General features: G+C 37.3%; 1 protein-coding gene across 9 annotated transcripts in view; it reads right to left on the bottom strand.

The window, feature by feature from the left end:
• Window positions 1-8065: 8065 nt before the first annotated feature.
• The window catches only part of LOC411050 (glutamate receptor ionotropic, kainate 2), a 153582-nt gene continuing 142148 nt past the window's right edge, over window positions 8066-19499 (bottom strand). For 3 of the 9 annotated variants that reach the window (XM_016911940.2, XM_026440130.1, XM_016911942.2), the window contains 4 exons: window positions 17320-17420; window positions 15815-16022; window positions 11491-11782; window positions 8066-11343 (listed from right to left, as the gene is read on the bottom strand). In XM_016911940.2, coding sequence (XP_016767429.2) covers window positions 11337-11343; window positions 11491-11782; window positions 15815-16022; window positions 17320-17420 — 608 coding nt within the window. In that variant the 3' untranslated portion in view covers window positions 8066-11336. Of the gene's footprint in view, window positions 11344-11490; window positions 11783-15812; window positions 16023-17319; window positions 17421-19499 lie in introns of those variants that run through there. The other 6 variants (XM_016911948.2, XM_026440131.1, XM_016911941.2 and 3 more) reach the window with 5 other exon arrangements.

Genomic DNA, 19499 nt, shown 5'->3' on the forward strand with positions numbered 1-19499 from the left:
AATAAATCTTCAATAGCAGTATTTTTCAAAATTTTTTTCTGTTCCCCTCATTATCAAACTTTTTTTATTTAAATTACCACGTATATGAAGTGCTTTGGATCAAAACTGTCATATAATAGGATATATTATATATATATATTGAAGATTAGGATTAATTATGTATGCTTATATATAAATAGTTTGAAAAAAAAATGATGAAAGCGTGTTTAATTAATGTCCCATATGCCAATTATATTCATGTACCAAGAATAAACGTAGACAAAGATAGATAGATAGTGCAAGAAGGATAGAGATAGATTAAAAATTGTGCATTTTGCGCCATCTTCAGTGTGCCGCAAAGTAAACTACATATAAATAAGGAAAGAGAATAATTAAATAAAGATAGAGATAGTCAAAACTTGATTGGTGGCGCCATCTCCCGAGCGCCGATGATACTTCAAATAGTGCGAGAAGGATAGAGATAGGTTAAAAATTGTGCATTCAGCGCCATCTTCAGTGTGCCGCAAAGTAAACTACATATAAACAAGGATAGAGAATAATTAAAGAAAGATGGAGATAGTCAAAACTTGATTGGTGGCGCCATCTCTTGAGAGTAAACTACATGTAAACAAGGAAAGAAAATAACTAAAGAAAGATGGAGATAGTCAAAACTTGATTGGTGGCGCCATCTCTTGAGCGCCGATGATACTTTAGATAGTGCGAGAAGGATAGAGATAGATTAAAAATTGTGCATTCAGCGCCATCTTCAGTGTGCCGCAAAGTAAACTACATATAATCAAGGAAAGAAAATAACTAAAGAAAGATGGAGATAGTCAAAACTTGATTGGTGGCGCCATCTCCCGAGCGCCGATGATACTTCAAATAGTGCGAGAAGGATAGAGATAGGTTAAAAATTGTGCATTCAGCGCCATCTTCAGTGTGCCGCAAAGTAAACTACATATAAACAAGGAAAGAGAATAATTAAAGAAAGATGGAAATAAACATAACTTGATTGGTGGCGCCATCTCGCGAGCACCAAAGATATTACTTTAAAGTCGGAAAAGTAGAATAAGAATTGGGAAATGGTGCCATCTCTCGGGCACCGAAGATATTACTTTAAAATCGGAAAAGTAGAGTAAGAATTAAAGAATGGCGCCATCTCTTGAGTAATCTTGGAACTATATATTTTCGATCGTCACGAGATGGCGCTAGGTGTTAGTTTATACTATATATATCTATCCTTTTCTTATTATCTTCTCTCTTTCTCTACGTACTGTTTAATTTGCGGCACTCTAGAGATGGCGCTGATTTCATAATTTTTATCCTATCTCTATCCTTCTCTTATTGTTCCTCTCTTTGTCACACTTATGTAAACATATACGCTCAAGAGATTTCAATATTATAATTTGTCCTTTTTTTTAGCTTATTGATTAGAAATTTTAACGAAGCTTATTCGATCTAATTTTTTATATATCGTAAATATATATATCAATATAATAATTATGTATTATATTATATAAATTGAAAAAATAATTCCAGATGAGATCTATATATAAAATAGATATATAAAATAAATGTATATGTAAGTAATCACAGAAATAAAAAACATTCTACTTCTTTTCTTTTTTTTTTAATATCAATATCCCATAATGAGTGATATAAATCCTATCAAATATTATATCTATCTCTGTAATATTAATCATAATATCTTAAAGTTGATAATTATTGATTATGCTTTTTTTCAGATGCTAAGTAAATGCTTTTGCAATAATGGCCACAAATTTTTATCCTCCATCATTATGAAGACAATTTTTATGATCTTAAGGGTAATAACTCGCGTAATTTAAATTCCTTCTATCGATCCTTTTTAATAGCTATAAAGAAAAAAATGCTTTAACAATATAAGATTGCATAATTTTTCAATTTTAAGATAGATTAAACGATCCATCTCGTAATGACCTGGAAGTTTTTGAACAATTTAAAGATTATTAAAAAATTTTCCGTTTAAAATTTGTAAAGAATTTAATATCGATTACTTTCCTATGTTCATTATTTTTTTCTATAATATAAAAATGTAATATTTTACTTTTAATATTTTTCTTTTACTAATTTTAAATTATTGTTTTTTTCAGTCCTTTCCTTAACGAAAATAGATAAATTTATACTGTCTCGGAGGAATATCTACGACAGATATTTTTCATATTTCGAAAGAAAGATTATATATGATTTATATGGATAAGTATAAAGACTGAAGTTTGATTTTTAATGATGTTTTAATTGATTTTTAATTGAATTACTCACATTTTCCTTTCTAATTTTTAGAAAATTCGAAATAATTCTTTACACGTCAAAAGTTACTATCAAAATGTCTTTCACGTTACGAAATTTAATCGTAAATTCCTGGAGCGTTTAGTCGTCAATATAAAAGAGTGAATTTACTTCGATTCGCAACAGGAAGCTTTAAGGAAGCACCGACTGTTCGTGACGTTGATGTCTCATTACTAGTTTTCGACGACGGAATCTTTAGAAATATATCGATGGTTCCACCTTCGTTACTCGAGAAACGCACCGATAATGGATTATTCAACTGAATTGCAAACTTTCTTGTACATTTGTGACGTAAGAAAATTTTCAGTCGTTGCAAATTGCGTCTAACGAACGTTGAAACATCATAGAAAGTTGCATTAAAACGACGATGAATTTGCTGCTGCTTCAGAAATTGTTCGAAGAAGAGACAAATATTTTGAAGTTGAAATACTTTATACATGGCGTTAATTGTAATATGAATAATGAATAATTGAAGTTTGCATTGGACGAAGTGAGAAGTAAATAGAATGAGATTATATATCGTCATGGTATATATTTTTTTTTATATTCCTTTCTTTTATTAAATAATATGGAATTTTTTCTTTTTTATTTAATTAACATAAAATTTCTTCTTTTCTTTTAAATAATATGTACGTCGAGTAGTTTTTTAATTATTAAAATTGATTTTGTATCAATTGATTCTCATAAGATTCTAATAATTTTTCACTAGCTGCAACTTTTATTTTCTTTCATTTTATCAACTGTATTAAATAATTACGAATTCCATCTATTTATCTGCTGAACTCTTCACTTATATGAATATATAATATACACAATAAATTATAATATAATTCAAAGCATGTTAATACTCGATACTAAATAATTCATTCAATAATCAATAGGCAATTATTATATTTATAATCAAAATTGTTTCAGAATTTGCAATATCTGATATACATTATGCATTTTAGAAATTCTCTAATAATTCATACGAATCTCTATTAAGGAAACGAAAAAAAATCATCAATTAATGATTTCGATAATGAAACGATGAAAACAATAATTTAATAATTATCCTCGTATTATTATTTTATTATCTTTCATTCGATACTTCTTTTTTTCTTTAATTTTCAGTTGCAAGAATTCCCTCCCCGAAAATTCTTCTCCATTTCTCCAATTGCGAATCGATAACGAATATCCTTCACGCTCGAGTTGCACACATTATATTGGATCAACGATCGAGATATATTTAAAACGGCCACGATAACAAAATCTCCTGGACCAAATGGCCCGTATTTCATCAAGCGATAATACACCAGCCTCGTGGAAAGTTAGACTCGGGGAGTTGGAACGGGAATAGAGGAGATTCGAGGAGAAGTTCATCGGCTACCACTTGTCTCCGGAAAAGATTAAAACCGTGAAAACCGTCCAGTTTCTTCCAACCAAGAGGGTTGGAGGCTGGCCCTCATTTCGTACGATTGACCCTTCCTTCAAGAGGAAAAGAAAAAAAAAGAAAGAAGAGGGAGAGAAACGTCAGAGTGATAACGAGGCGACGTAAAAACTCGCCACGATACCTCACGCTCGATTTACTTGTTCGATTTGCCAGAGGAGAGACATGGATATATATATATATATTTTTTTTTTTCTTTTATATCGAAGATAACCACGCTTAAATGGAGTTTATCCGCTCGCTGAGTGGGGATGAAGAGGAACGAACTCGGGGGTGCGAACTCGGTCACGAACTCGAGCACGATTGGTTTTCGTTTTGGGACTTCGTTATCGCTCCTCTTCGAGCTCGTGTGAAACGGAGGCACCATTTGCTTTTTCGTGGTTTCGCTCGATCAAGTGGCAACGGAGCAGAGAGACATGCAGAAGCTTCAAGCTCGATAAAATACGAGTTTATTTAATAGTGATTATGGATAAATTAGGAGGAGGAGGAGAAATCCTTGATAAATTGAAAATTGATAAAATTAATAATTTGGATGAAGAGAAAGATTCATTTGTAGTGAATCTTTTTTAACAGTTTAAGCATTTTGATGAATATATCAAGAAAATGGGCTACATGAAAAAATCTAATTGGATCTATAACTTACTCTTTTTAAATATTAATTCTTTGGATTTTATATCAATCAAAATATATTTAACTATTTAATTTGAATATCCAAAGAATATCGTTGAGAGAAAAAGCGATTTATTTAATGATATCAGATTTATTTTGATCGATTATTATATTCGATCGAAATTTCAGCATCGTCTTTGAAATAAAACTTGCTGGAAAACGTGATTGCGGCAATAACTTTCGTGCACATCAAACAGATTGTTTGTTAAGAGGCGTTTGATTAAATTTTCGAATAAACGAATCTGGCCATCTCATTCTCCCTCCCTGACATTTTTATCGATTAATTCCATCAATCCGCGGCCAAACGGCACCGCTCCAAATGTCACTGCTGCATACCGATCCATCACGTGGCCGCGTTTGTCAATCAACGTGAAAATCGATGTCCTGCCTTTGGAAAAAAATCTTTAAATTTAATCATCCAGAATTCCTCCTCCCCCCGTGTTATCTCCGCCCTCTATATCCCATTCATTTGCCAGAAAGTTGTCGAGGATGGACTCTGGCTGGGAGAGAAACTTTTACTCGCCAAGTCTGATTAAACGCCTCGAAAGAAGATTTCCAAGAGAATCCTCGAGATCTCGTGTCTGAGGCAATTGGATCTCGTTGGAACGAAATTCTCGAAAAGATTGCACTGTATCTGTAAATGCATGATGATCAAGTGATGATGAATCATTGGAGTTGAAGATAGATGCCTACGTTTGACGTTGAATAAGGAAAAGTATTCTGCATCGTTTGATTATACAAGTTTTATGGAGATAGAAAGTGAGATTTATACGAATAAATTATAAATTTCTCGATATCCATTGAAAGTTTTAATACATTTGCTGCTTCATCTCTTTATTAATGGAAAAATAAATCAACGAGTTATTGTTAATAATAAGTTACCATTCCTTTCGAGATGGTAGCTTCAAATTTTTAAAATTAATATAAATAAAGTATTCTGTAAACAAACGATATTAATTAATACTTATTCTCTTTAAGATTGAGAACAATAATTTTATAATAAAATCTTCTTTATTTTTCAGATGACAAAAGCATTGAACTGTGCAAGGAAATGGATCATATGGATCATTTGATTTCATTTCATATCAAACATTAACGAGTCATATATTGATCCTCGTTTCGAAGATAAATTATTAAGAAAAAAAAGTGAATTGGACGAGCATTAACGTCTTAGATGCAATTTATCGATCATTTGATCCCCATGATTATCCTTGGTATTTAACCGAGAAGAATCGATTCGTTGAGTTAAATAGCGCGTTCCTCCTTGTAATTCGTTAACGAACCGCCTGCTTGCTTTGTCTGCTTTGAAACGTTAACAGAGCTTCTAATTTACTTTACCGTTACTAAATCTTGTTAAAAAGTAGTATTGAGCCAATTTGTCTCCTCTCCGCTCTCGCATCGTTGGTCAAAGAACACACGAACAAATTTGTTCTTCTATTCAAGTGAAATTTCGTTCTTCAGGATTCGTATGAACCTGACATGGTTCTATTACACGTATTTACTGATATTATGAATTTTTATCAACGATATTAAACATAAATTATTTATTATATAGATTTGAAACGAAGATTATAACTTCCGAATAATCTTCCAATTTAAAGAAATTAATTGATCGAAGAATAAAAAGTCGTAAGAGGAACGAATTGTTCGATTGGGAAAAGAAATGACGTTAAATTTTCCAGGGAACTCGAGGAGAAATTTAAACTCGATTTATAATTAAAAAATCTCTTCCACAAAGAAATGAACGTAAAGAAATGAATCTTTATTTCAGAAAAATTCATTAATCCGATACCAAGAGCGTTTCTTTTTCTTTTCTTCTCGTCTCTCTCTTAATGCCCTACTGCCCCAAAAATTGGATCGAGACCAATCTTCTTCCCTCCTTCAATTTTTCTTCCTTTCATCGGGGAGGAAATCAGTTCGAACGAAGCCTCGTTTCCACGATTCAAGTCGAAAGAGAAAAACATTCGATGATTCCGTCCCCGTTCCCTATTAAGAATCGAATGGGCAGAAGAAGGAATAGAAAAGATTCGTTTCATGCCATAACGATACAGAAAAATTAACGAGCGATTGGAAATCGGTCGCGGCTCTTATAACCGTGCCCGATTCTTATTTCCTCTTCCATATTTCCGTCTCGATAGCGAGGAACGAGTCGGATTTTTAAAGGGCTCCCTTTGACACGCTGGGCGCGGTTAAATGAATGCAATTTTCAATATGCAATGGATGGAAGCCAGCCACTTGGTCGTGACAATTTAGTTCCCGCCTCGGACTTTGAAAGGACTAACAGGCAAGGACGCTGTAAATAGAAGTGTCCTATATTCGACGTAATTTCATACTAATTTTCTCACAGTGGGATCCCCTTTCACGGGAAAGAAATTTTTAATATTTATTAAATGAATTTTTTAATTGAATTTTCCTTGTCCGAATGCCAGACTTTCTTTTATAATAGTAGAAAGGATATAAATTTTTTTAAAAATCTGCTAGAACTCAGTGTGCATTTTATAAAGTAGAAATAAAATTATTTTTTGGTCGATGCACGAATGTTTCGAACGGATTGAGAAAAGTTGATCTTGTTATCGCTTTAATTGCGCGAAAGTTTACAGTTAAAATTATATATATTCAAGAGTTTAATCATATTCGTCGCTGAAAAATGAAATTATTATTTCATTAAGAAATAATTTTTCTAATATTTAATAAATGAACGAACAAGTGAAACCAATATTTAATGAACTGAAGTTAATTATGAATTAATTTTCAAACGCGAGTTTCGAAAATATAATATAAAATAATATATCATTAATTACGTATGAAAAATTTTACGAATCTTCGATGTTTATTATTCGAACAATGTATCGATGACAAAACAAAGTTTTCATGGGAATATTCGATGTATTCCAATTTCGAAATCATTATCGCTTGCTTCGTGGAATTTAATAAGTCGACGGATAAATATTTTCAAACGAAACGAAATAAAGTTTCATTCGCCTTTTAATCTTTCTCGAAACGAAAACAGAACGGCTGTTAAAGTCGACCGTCTCACTCGCTCGAAACCCATCGATCGGTAAGCATCGATAGTCTCGCGCGGGAAATGAGATTTGCGTGTAACCGGGGGTAATGGTAAATCGTGCTCGCTGAAGGCAAAAATAACGTCAGATCGATCTCTGAATATGTATCGAGGAACAAGCCGATGACGTGATTGACGAGCAATATCATTCCATCCACGATGATGTCCCTCCGCGCTTCCTTTCCTTCGGATCGATGAAATTCCAGCCGCCGTGGAAATTTCGTTGTGCATCATCGTCTGTAAATGCTGTAAAAGAAAGGAAGGGAAGATCGTGCTTTTCCAACGATCGATTCGAACTCAAGAGAACAAGCAAGAGGGATCGTTTAATAAAAATCTAGTTTCGAATACGTGAATTGGATGAATTCGATGCTGTGGAAATATGTGTCTCAATAATATTCGTTAAAACGTGTATAACAATCATTTAATCATCGTTACTTCTTCGATTGAGAGATATGTTTCAGATTTACCGTCACATTTACGAAGCTGAGGATCGAGGGAGAAGAGGAAGGAAAGAGGAAGGATCTGAATATCGACGAAATCGTGTGGAGATCTCTCAGCTTCTCGACCGGTAAGCCAAGTGTAGAAACGTCTAAGATCGATTAAGTAAATAAAATTTATTTATTGAATAGTGGCACACCAGTGATGACGCGACAAGTATTCAAACTGAACTCGCTTCCTTCGAATCAATTTTCTTTTTCGTAACGTTTTCCATCGTAACATCCGTCGCAACAATATTTCCTCGCCCCTCGTTCGATCGAAATATGCAATTACGACGTCATGCGTTTGGGCGAATCGTGCCCGATTTTGCGATTTATCGCAAAGAGGGATATAGATTCTAGAGGGATCGAGAAAGAAAAACGAGGAGGACGAGTCGGTTCTCTCGCCGAACCGACGTGTCTCGTGGAAGAGCGGCACTCTTAATTAATCGATACGGAATGAAGAATTCATTTATCAATCGGAATTAACTGATTCTTCTGGATGCAATTATACGGGAACTCGATTATCTCCGAGCAACCATTGAAAATTTCTTGCCGTCTCTTCTGAAAATGAATTCTTCATCGTGGATGAATCTTCGGCCAACGAAAGTTACGAATTAATTTGCGCAATCTCCGATTTACGTTTCATCGAGCATCCACTCGAGCGAGGACATTTATTTCCGACATAATCGTCGCGATATTTGTCATCGTGTTCATCGCTTGATCCCCATCATCGTCCAATTAACACGGAGGTATGTAAATCGCGCGTGATTGGAAAGCTCGTCGTTACAACAGCAGCAGATAATCCCTTTCTCGTGGCACGATTCGCTCCTCTTTCTTATCACGCACTCTGTCGATCATACACCCATCAATCGCATCCTTTCTCCTCGTTAATAACGCATTAATAAAACCGTCGAGCAACGCGATCTCTCTTCTCCTCCCGATGAACATTGTTTTCTTCCTGTATGTACACGGTATGTGTATGCTTGTGTATGTGTTTGTAATGTGTGTATGTAATGTGTACGACGCGGTGCGCAATACTAAAAACGCCCTCAAGAAACTTGCTTCCCGACGAAGGCGGCGGATGTTCGAATTTTCGGTGAAAAAATTTTCGGCCAACTGTACATAATCGCCTCGATATATTAATAAACTGTCGATCGTGTCAAAATATGACTAAAGTCTCTTACGCGGCTACGCACTTACCTTATGGAATTATATTATATAAACTAACAATACGGTGATTGTATGCCCGCGTACACCTGTACGGATTCTACGTGTTTCGTGTACGCGTCCATACGCGCGTGTATCTTATTTTTTTTTTTATACAATTCGTGAATCTACACCGAAGTGAATTCACCGATTCGATGAACGAACACGATCGATCATTTTATCAACCGTTTATCTATTTATGACACGGAACGCCATACATAATCGACGAACTTATTCCTCGAGCGTACGCGCGTTCGCGGGATTCTTCCTAAATCTAACATTTCCCGCACGATCGACCGTGCTAGGATCGGCTTCGATCGTTCGAGGCTGACTGCAGGCACATCGAGAAATTCATTCGTGGAAATTTTCTTCTAGTCCTCTCAACCCTCTGTTGTATAAAACGCGTTGTGTGAAAAATTTCTGGTCCGCTGCGCGGTCAGACTGTCCATCATCTGGCGACTGGTGAACGGCGCGGAAACAAAGGTCAGGGTGCAAAATCGTAACGATCAGGTAACGTAATTTTCGAAATCTTTGTACTACATACACTCCTGTGATCCGTTCCGCCTCTTCTAAGAAGAGACTTCTTCGAGGTTTGCTCTAGATGTTTCTTTTTTTTTCTTTTCTCTTTTTCTTTTTTTTTTTTTTTCTTTTTAAATTGTACATATATCAGACGATAAATTTTTGAATACGACGACTGATCTTCGACTATTTTCTAGATATCCTCGTTCCGATGTTTCGTGTTGGTCGAACAGATTTGACGACAGTACCATCCGTTCTAGGTATTTATATCACTTCGACTATTCTAAATTCTTCTTTTTTCTCTCTCTTTCTCTTTAAACCTTGCGACCTAATTCATCTTTCAATCGATTCTTCGTATTCTTATTAAAAAGCGCTTCATTGTGCATGTTCCGTGGTAACATTGTATCGATCGAAATTTCGAAACTTGTTCGTTGGTCAACCCGCTCCTCTAAGGATCGAGCATAAGCGGAATCGAGATTTTTTTTTTTTTTAGGCCGTGAATTATCCATCCACGCGCACGGATTAAAGCTTTTTCTCTTTTTTTTTAGTCCATGCATCTGTATCTAGACCGTTTGACTAAATTAGGCTATCTGTTGGCAGTGATCACTATGAGTTTTGGTCCGAGTCTAATCACACGTATCGTTGATCGACGTAACATTGTTCCTCGCTCCACTACTTCTCTACTTCTTCGAACGTGGCAAACGAGAATCTTTCCCCGTCGATGCTCTCGACCTCGTCTCTGCCTCCATTTCGATATGTTTAGCATGAAAATCGGATTCGCCGCTTTCGACCAGCCCGGACAATTGAATCGGCCGTTCAACTACCCTATTCGATATACATATATATATATACTTGCCAGCCTTGAAAGTCCTCGCCTCGAAGAGCGAACGATCGGCCCAAATTGATTGGCGTTGCACGCGATGTTTCATTTGCTATTCAACTTCGTCAGGACGATGGACGAAGCGTTCGTTCGCACGGTGACGCTTTTCGGATCGATCCCGTTTTATTGGAGGACGAGCATCCATCCATTGGATCCATGGAATGGAACAATACTCCATTCGTAACAAACCACCCCGTTCTTCACGATATCCATCGTGTTGAACTTGATTGGTTTCCCTGTAGTTCGTTGAAAAGTAATCGATGCTCGTTCCATCTCGATCTTTACAACGTCTTTACTCGTTCGACAACGAATTCGTCCTCGATCCTCTCTGCACGATCCATTTGGATTGATTTTATTTTATTTTATTTATTTATTTATTTATTTTATTTTATATCTTTTTGGCACGTGTCGCCAATTCTTCTTTGCTAAACGAAATTCTAAATTTTTGTGTGTCGTCACGTGGACAGCCGACCGATCGATGATCCAACCACGATGTCGCCGATGGCAGTGGGTAAGCCGGTTCGCGGCCAACTCATCCGCCCCGGCGACTACATATGCTATAAGCAGGTCTCCTTCTGGTCGATTACGTTCACCACCGCCGAGGTCTGGATAGGCAGCTCCTTTTGGACGGGCACACCTGTCGGCACCTCTTCGAGTATTGGTCAAAGGGTCGTGGTCCTCGATACGGCCGCCGAGGGTGGGGGTGGCGGTGGCGGCGGCGATATCACCACGTCTGGCTCACCTGCCAGGTCGCAGTCGAATCTCCAGAGAATACTCTCAGGATGGTCACCTCCTGGACATCAAAGAGATTTTCTTTTTCCTATCTGTAAGTGACATTTCTTTTGCGTTGGATTAAAGACGTCTTCTTTCCATCTATGCTTGCTTGAAGATCGTTCTTTTCGACAATTCTATTTTATATGGAAGGATGAGTGTGACTAACCTTGACCCAAGACGATGCTTGAAGAGCCCCGTCTCTGCCTCGGTGGGGGTGGTTGGTGTTTGTGCGTATGGCTGTGACTGTGGCTGTGTGAATGTGAGTGGCAGTGTGTGTGACGTGTGTGCGTGGGCGTGGCTTTGCACGGTGGCGGTTGTTGTTGTTGTTGCTGTTGCTGCTGCTGAGGATGAAGATGAGGATGAGGCCTGTGCTAGGTGTTCCCGCCACGGGCCGCTCCCACTTGATCGAAGCTCAATGATTTCTTCATCTCCGTCATCGACAATGCTCCACCCTCCTGCTGAGAAAACAGGAGGCACAGATGTTAGCTATATTGGGGGTGGTGATAAGTCACCGTCTCTCGCTACCCCATACACCTTCCCCCTGGAGGTACGAACCGACCGAGTTATTAAAAGTTACCAGGCCTCGTTAAAACTTGTCCCAAACTTTTTCAGAAGCTCGTAAAGAAGTTTACCCCTCATGTGAACTTACGGTTTATTATAGACATCGCTAGATATGGCCTATTCCGTTCCATACCTCGATATAAAGAACTTATTCTCGTCGTTCCTGGATCCGAGCCACCACCGTGTATGTTATTTTTTTCTTCCAATCAATTCGTTGTTAAATTTCCCTTGATTCGAGGATTTATGAATTTCTTCTTTTCAGATTCGAACGATCAAGCTGCGACTCCGCGAAAGAAAGACTTATTTGCGATAGAAATATGTGTACGAGGAAATTCGATGAAAAATCGGACGGAAAAGAAGTTTTTCCAAGCTGTATATATATATATATATATATGAAGGATTCTCTTCTTCTTTTTTTTTTCTTTTTCGTTTTCGGAGGAAGGGTGATGCGGTTTTGGACGAGGGAACAAACCGTGCGAAATGCACACTGCTCGCTTGATAGAATTCCACGTTTTTCGAACGGAAGCACGGTGTATCGAAACGTTTCGATTTGTTCGACGAAGAGTGGACCGAACCGTTTGACACGCTGAATTTTTCGATTCGAATCTCTTTTAACTTTTCCGGTGTTTTCAATTTCGAAATAACTGAATTGATGAAATTTTTGAGAAATCATTCGTTGGACAGATATCAAAGTAATTTCACAACACAAGTTTTGTTCCCGTGATTAATAAAAATGGATGCAAATTTTGCTTTTAACAAAATTAATATCATTATCGGGATAAAAAGGTATCTATTTTCATTCATCTATGCAAAATATTATTTATGTAAATCTGTTTGAGGACAAACACATAACGAGATCTCATTAATTCACCCCATTATGTATGATCACATGCTTGATATTTTCTTTAATTAATAGGAGTTTACGTTTCACCTATTTATTCATAAATACACAACAATGTTACGTTTGAAACGAATTTGCGAGCGCAGTAATTACACTTGATAAATTGTTTGTTCGTTTATTTTGTAACAGTGGAAAAATGAATAAATCCTATAATTCAAATCTATTATACAAAATTTGCATCCACGATAAAGTTACGTGTAATAATATTGCGAGAAAAATAATAAAAATCCAGAAAGAAATGATGGAAAAATAAAATTGAATCGAAAAGCGCCTATCTGTATCTTTCATTCACTATGAAAACTCGTTCGTCTCTCTATCGAAATGAATTTGCAGGGAGGACTGTAACGAGTTGGAAGACGAGTATCATCGAGCTTCCGAGAGATTTGAAAGATTGCGATAAACATTCCTGGATTGCAATATCGACAAGCATCGTGTCGAGGCACTGATTAAAGTATCGAAAGGAGGAACGAACGGAATTCAACACTGATGCATTCCATCCGCCTCTCCACTATTTTCTCTCTTGAAATCGACGGTGGAGAAATACACGATCATACCTCCAAGTCATAACTTTGTCAACAGGAATTCCCGATAATTCTCTCTAATTCCATTTAAATTGTAAATTAAACTCGAATAACGAGAGAATCTCGAGAAAATCCATCTTCGAGCAACTTTATTTCGAAATCGAAAACTTATAACGAAATCAACATTATTATATAACGTAGTACGCACAATTGTGCCGATTATTCGTGTTATAACGTCCGATAATAATTATTCGTTCATAATTCATCCCGAATTAATTAAATTGAATAATCAAACCTTTTGATATCCTTCGATGATGGAGATAATTAATGGAAGTTTGTCGTACAATTTATGCAGTTTGTATCCTCTTTGCGAAAATTGTAAACCGCGAAAGAATATTAATATCTCGTTAAATATTATTCTAATTTTTTTAAGAAGAAGAATTTATCCAATTCAAGATCCAAATGTTGCATTCATTCGATCACGAATTTTATCGCCGATACAATATGCAAACGTAATAAAAAAAGAATAATAAGATATTTCATTATCGCAACACACAAATTGTTAAATCTATATGTATGGAATATATACGATTCGTTATTAAAATTTGCGTTATAAAATTGAAACAGACGGAAAAAAAAGGTAATTTTTCGATCATTTATATTTTAATAAGAAACATTAAGGAATTCATCAGAGGATATCCCGCAGATCGGTTTCACGGAAACGAGTTTGCGAAAATGTGACGTGGACTTGAAAAATCACTTCCGCCACGATCAGAAGCACCATTCATGCGAGGACGTTTCGGCTGCATTCTCTTCCCGATCATTGTTTAACGAACACTCTATTCTCTCGCCGATGTAACCGTATAAAAAGAGAGGATATGCAGCCGCTCCATCAAGCATCTTCAAATTTTTGGAATCGAATTTTACGAGTTACTTAACGCTACGATCGTGTCGATATTTATATATTCATATTGAATATTCCTTCTCATGAGAGAAGCGAAATAAAAAAAGAAAGGAGAAGAAAACTTTCGTACGAAGAAATATAATTTACGCAAATATACCATTCAATTTTTATCCAAAACATTATTGAGAAGATAAAATGAGACACTGTGTCATACATTCAATATAAAACAACAGTTATCTTTGAAAATAACTTGAAGAAGATGACACGTAAGTTTGATTCCACTTCAAAAATATTTTTCCATCTTTCTCAAAACTAAGATAGCCTCGTTTTTCGAATTCCCCTCGCAGTTGTTCGTTTACTCAGCTTCCACTTTAGCTTCGATAAACTTTCGAGCATGCACGGTGGAACGATCGATCCAAGACGAGGCAATGAACGGTGTGTGGCCGAGGCGTTCGTCGAAACGACGACAACTTTTGAAGTGACGTCCATGAATCGTGTTACAATCGTTCAATAAAAGTACGAGGCATGCAATCAAGTATTATGCACGTATACGTATATAAAACGCGTGTGTCGAACTGATTATCGTTGAATGTAAGCGTGCGTGATTTATTGCAGAGAGAGAGACAGAGAGAGAGAGAGAGAGAGAAATCTGTACCAATTGTAATTAAACAACGTTTGTATGCTCTCTCTCTCTCTCTCTCTCTCTCTCCTTCCTTCTCCCTTTTTACTAATAATATACACTTGAGCTGTAAAATGCAAAACACATAGTTAATTATACGTAAAAAGAAAGAAAGAGAGAAAGGGAGAGAAATACGAATAAATAAATATTTTAAAGTCCTATCTAATTAATAGTATTTTTTAATATATCAGAGACAGTTAGATAGAGAGACAAATGAAAACGAAAAGGTATTTCGATACTTCCCTTTTCTATCTATCGTCGTATTTTTCTCTCGCGTTTCGAGGCTCAATGAAAAAAAAAAAAGAATGCAAAGATCACTAGGCTAGCAGGGCTCAATGGAGGCCGTGCCTCGATCACGGTAATCGAATCATTCGAATAGTATAAAAATTGTCCGATCGAATTGATAGTTCGTTCGTTAATAACGATTCGTGTCCTCGTTACACGTTATTCTCTTCAGGATTGAATTACCGTGAAACTGGCACAACTCCGCGTTCGAACGATGGCTCCTCATCGAGAACCTCTTGTAAAATCGACAAATTTACAATGGACTGGAACGACACTGCCTGTGTCCGTAATCGTATGATACGTATACAGAGTGTTCAAAAAAAAACCATTCATTTTAAACATTTTTGAGACAGTAAATGGAAGAAATCAATAGTAAATCGTTCGTGACGTGTAGAAAAATAACTGAATATCTCAAGAGACATAGAATTTTCCACATATATTTACTATATTTATTTTTTCAGCACGATGCACCGCCCTAAATGAATAGTTTTTTTCGACCATCCTGGACACGCCATTCGAAACAACAAAGAAAATAGAAAATAGGAATGGAGGAAGGGGAGGGGGAATGGAGAAGAAAATGGAGAAGAATCCGAAGAGAGGCCATCGTCGAGAGCCCGTCGTGAGGGACAGGACTTACACCATTTAACCGTGGTATCTCGATGCTCGGTATGTAGGTGGTCTCTTCGTGGCCGGTGGAACAATATCGCGTTCTCCTCCTCGTGGCACGCGGGCTGCAACGGTCGCACGGCACCGCGGCGTCGGAATTGCGCGCCTTCGCGGCTGGTCTTTGCCGCGAGCCGCACCGCATGGCGAACCGCAATTCCGAGGCCATCTCGGCGCACAGGGACTGCCATCCACGATTTTGTGTGTGTGTTTGTGTGTGTTTTTTTTTTTTTTTTTTGGTTTTTGGTTCGTTTCGTTCGATCGCCGCCGATGCGTGGACGGGGACCGGCAGAGCAGGCACAACAATACCAACAAATGATACAGAAAAACGATCGCACCACAAGCTCGATACCATGCAATTCCTCTCGCGTGCCAGGCCGTTTCCTCGTGGTGAATGCTGGACGGCATGAATTGTGGTTATGGGTGGTCTCTAATTTCTATTTACAGGACGGATTAATGGTAATGGGGTTGGGGGTGAAATTATTCCATTGGGAAGGAGATACTCTAGGGAAATATGTGTGTGTGCGTGTTTATGTATGCGTGTGAATGATGATTAATTGGAAATGTATCTTTAAATGCAGGGTGGATCATGGAAATGAATTGAAACGAATTTAATTTTGAAGTGAAGCAAAGGATTTTGGTTTATCTTAAGGGGTGATGATAATTCTTGATCTACATTAAGAAATAATAGAAGGGGAGATGATAATATGAAATCTGGTGTTTGGAACCAGTTACAAAGAATAAAAGAATATTTCTGATTTATAATTAATAATAGATAATAATTCACCAAGTGAGAATTAAACGTTTTTTAAATTAAAACTTTCATATTATCATATCTCACGTATGATTTTATAAAATATAAAATTATTAAATATATACAAAATGCCCCTAAAGTCTCCAAAAGTCTTTTCTACCACGTGACGCAAAAATTCATTACACATTAGACACACGCTCTCGCGTATCACGATCGTTCACCAACAATTCGCTTGAGATATATGATATGATTTCCAAAATTGCAATGTATGACGCCTGGTATGCTTCATCTGTTTACAAATGCATTGGACAGATTGATATGAATGCTGTTTGTCGATATTTAACCTAATATCAATATCGCGTTAAATCAAACAAGTAGAACGAGAACGCGTGTGGTCAGACCAGCCGGCTATACCGCGTTCGTGTTCAAAATAAATGAAACTTTTCCAATTTTCTTTTCTCAACAGATGATCAATTCCATCAAAAATTTACAAGATCAAACAATCGATAATCGTTACAATATCCGTTGTTTTTTCGAGCAAATATTTCAATACATATAATACTAGTATATACTAGATATACTATGCACGAATAGCCGACAAGAGACGATCGAGAGAAAGCAGCAAAGTGAGACGGCCTTGCACCGAAGAGGAGGATACATTCATGCAACACATACACGCGAAGCACGGAATCGCGAGCGCAATTATCTCGATGCTTCGCTCGCTTACCCTGTCCGATTGGGCGTTCTTCTTCGAGTTCCAGCAGAATTCGAGGACTGCGACGAGGATGGCCAGAGCCAGGCCGCAAACCAGCACGACAAAGACACCGCCTGGAACGGGAAAAACCGGAAGCTCATTATTTTACCGCCGCCGGCTGTCTCTGCTCCTTCCCCCTTCCTCCTCCCGCGCATGCTTCACGGTTAATGTACCTGTCATTGAATTTCACCCAGGATCCGTACGCCCATCTATCACCCTCTAACACCTCATTCACACCCCTCCACGCCTGTCTATTTATCTATTTATCTATCCATCTGTCTAGCTTCCCGTCTATACCACGTCATTTACTTATACTCGTCTCACCCCTCTTCTTTGTCTCCTCCAGCTATACTCCTTGGAAATTTGAAAAGAAGAGGAGGAAAAGAGGAAGATTGGAAGGGAAGGATTGTGTATTTATACGATCGATAATTATAATCGAATGGAAAGGAAAAAAAGAGATGGAAAAATACGAGTAACCAGTGGAATGATTAATCGGTTACGCTGCAAAGGATATATATTGTTTCTTCTTGTGTTATTACTTTGCTTCGCTCATTACATCTTTCATCTCGCGAGTCTGGAAGATAAGAATACCTCCGTTGAAATTTATTCTTCGTGCCGATCATTTCGCACAGTTTGCTCGGCTGCACATCGTCCCGATATTGGATCCTCGGCAAGTTTCCTCGCCAAAAACTTTCTATCCTCGACAAATTACAAAGTCCTTCTATCCACGTTCGTGAAAAACATTCTTTCGCGAATTTTCACGCGTTCGTCGTGGAAACGATCGTCGAATATAATATCTCTTTATACACGAGGAGTAAATCCATCCGAGGGTCTCTTCGATTCGATAAAATCGCTCGTTATCGCATTAGCCAGTTTTATGAAAAGTTTTCGCTTCCCTCCTAGTTTGTAGGAATCTTTCTTTCTTTTCTTTTCTTTTTTTTTCCTTTTCTTGCAATGGGGAAACTGGAGATCCAACGTCTGCTACGTATGCTTTAAAACTTTTCGTATCGTAGGCGAGCTACGTCTGTTTGTTTCCGAATCGACTCTGTGAAACTTTTTGTTTAATCGTTTGCTCCGAGTATCGCGATCTTTGTTTACTCGAATGTTGCTTCGCTTCGCGGTTCCAAGTTGCACGAAACGATTTTCCATTAAAATTCCTTTCCTTTTCGCCACGTACTTGGCGGATTAATGCAAATTCTGGGGCGGATCTTGTTGCGTACTTGTTAATGAAAAAAACCATGAAAGCATTTTAAGTTCACAAGATTTTTAAAATTTGGAAATATGCAAATTAACAATAAATAACAAATAACTACTATTCCGTGTATATTTTTTGATATAAAATTAATGTAGACGTTAATGCAGTAGTTAGAAGAAGAATGGAACATATTGTTTATTTACCCAACAATATTTTTAATTCCTCCATTTTCCCAACAGGTTTTCCACTCACTTTTGTACACAAATTTTCTCCATTTTTCCACGAGAGATAAGAAATTCACCGTATCCTCGAGGAAATGGTCACAAATTCAAGCATTCAAATCCAGTAAAGGCCATACGTCACGCGGAATAAACGCCGCTTTAACGTAATCTCGTCGATGTTTATGATGTAACTTCATCTCTATGCTAAACAAGAAGCGGTGCCTTCCGTCATCGGAATCAATATACGGGCCCGCATTTGCATAACTGCGCCGACACTGTGATTTAAACGACATTTCGCCGGAAGGAGAGAAGTTTCTCGCATGCCTCGCCATTTTCATACCAGGCCACCCCCCTGTCATCGCGACTAATTTCGCAGTGAAACGGCCAAACAATGCCAACGTCTTAGCATCCGGCCATTGCGCGTTTACGATTCGCGCGTTCCGCGTTGGCAACTTTTGCCTTCGTCGAAAAGTCGTCGAGTTTCCGGCGTGGACCGAAAACTTCCCCCGAAGAATTGCGATTTTATAATGGAACGATCGAGAGGAAAATTGTTTACTCGACGAATTGCATTCGGCGTGATTGCTTCGAATAATTTTCCAGATTAATCATTCGAACGAAGAATGGTGTAACTCCTGTTTCCGTTGCGATTATAATAACGAGAAGGAATTAAATTTGGAACTTTTCCTACTTGAAAAGTAGGAATTGTTTTGTTAAGAAAATTTAAGCGTCTTCTATCG

The sequence above is a fragment of the Apis mellifera genome, linkage group LG4 (assembly GCF_003254395.2).
Source record: "Apis mellifera strain DH4 linkage group LG4, Amel_HAv3.1, whole genome shotgun sequence".
Classification (NCBI taxonomy): Eukaryota; Metazoa; Arthropoda; class Insecta; order Hymenoptera; family Apidae; genus Apis; species Apis mellifera.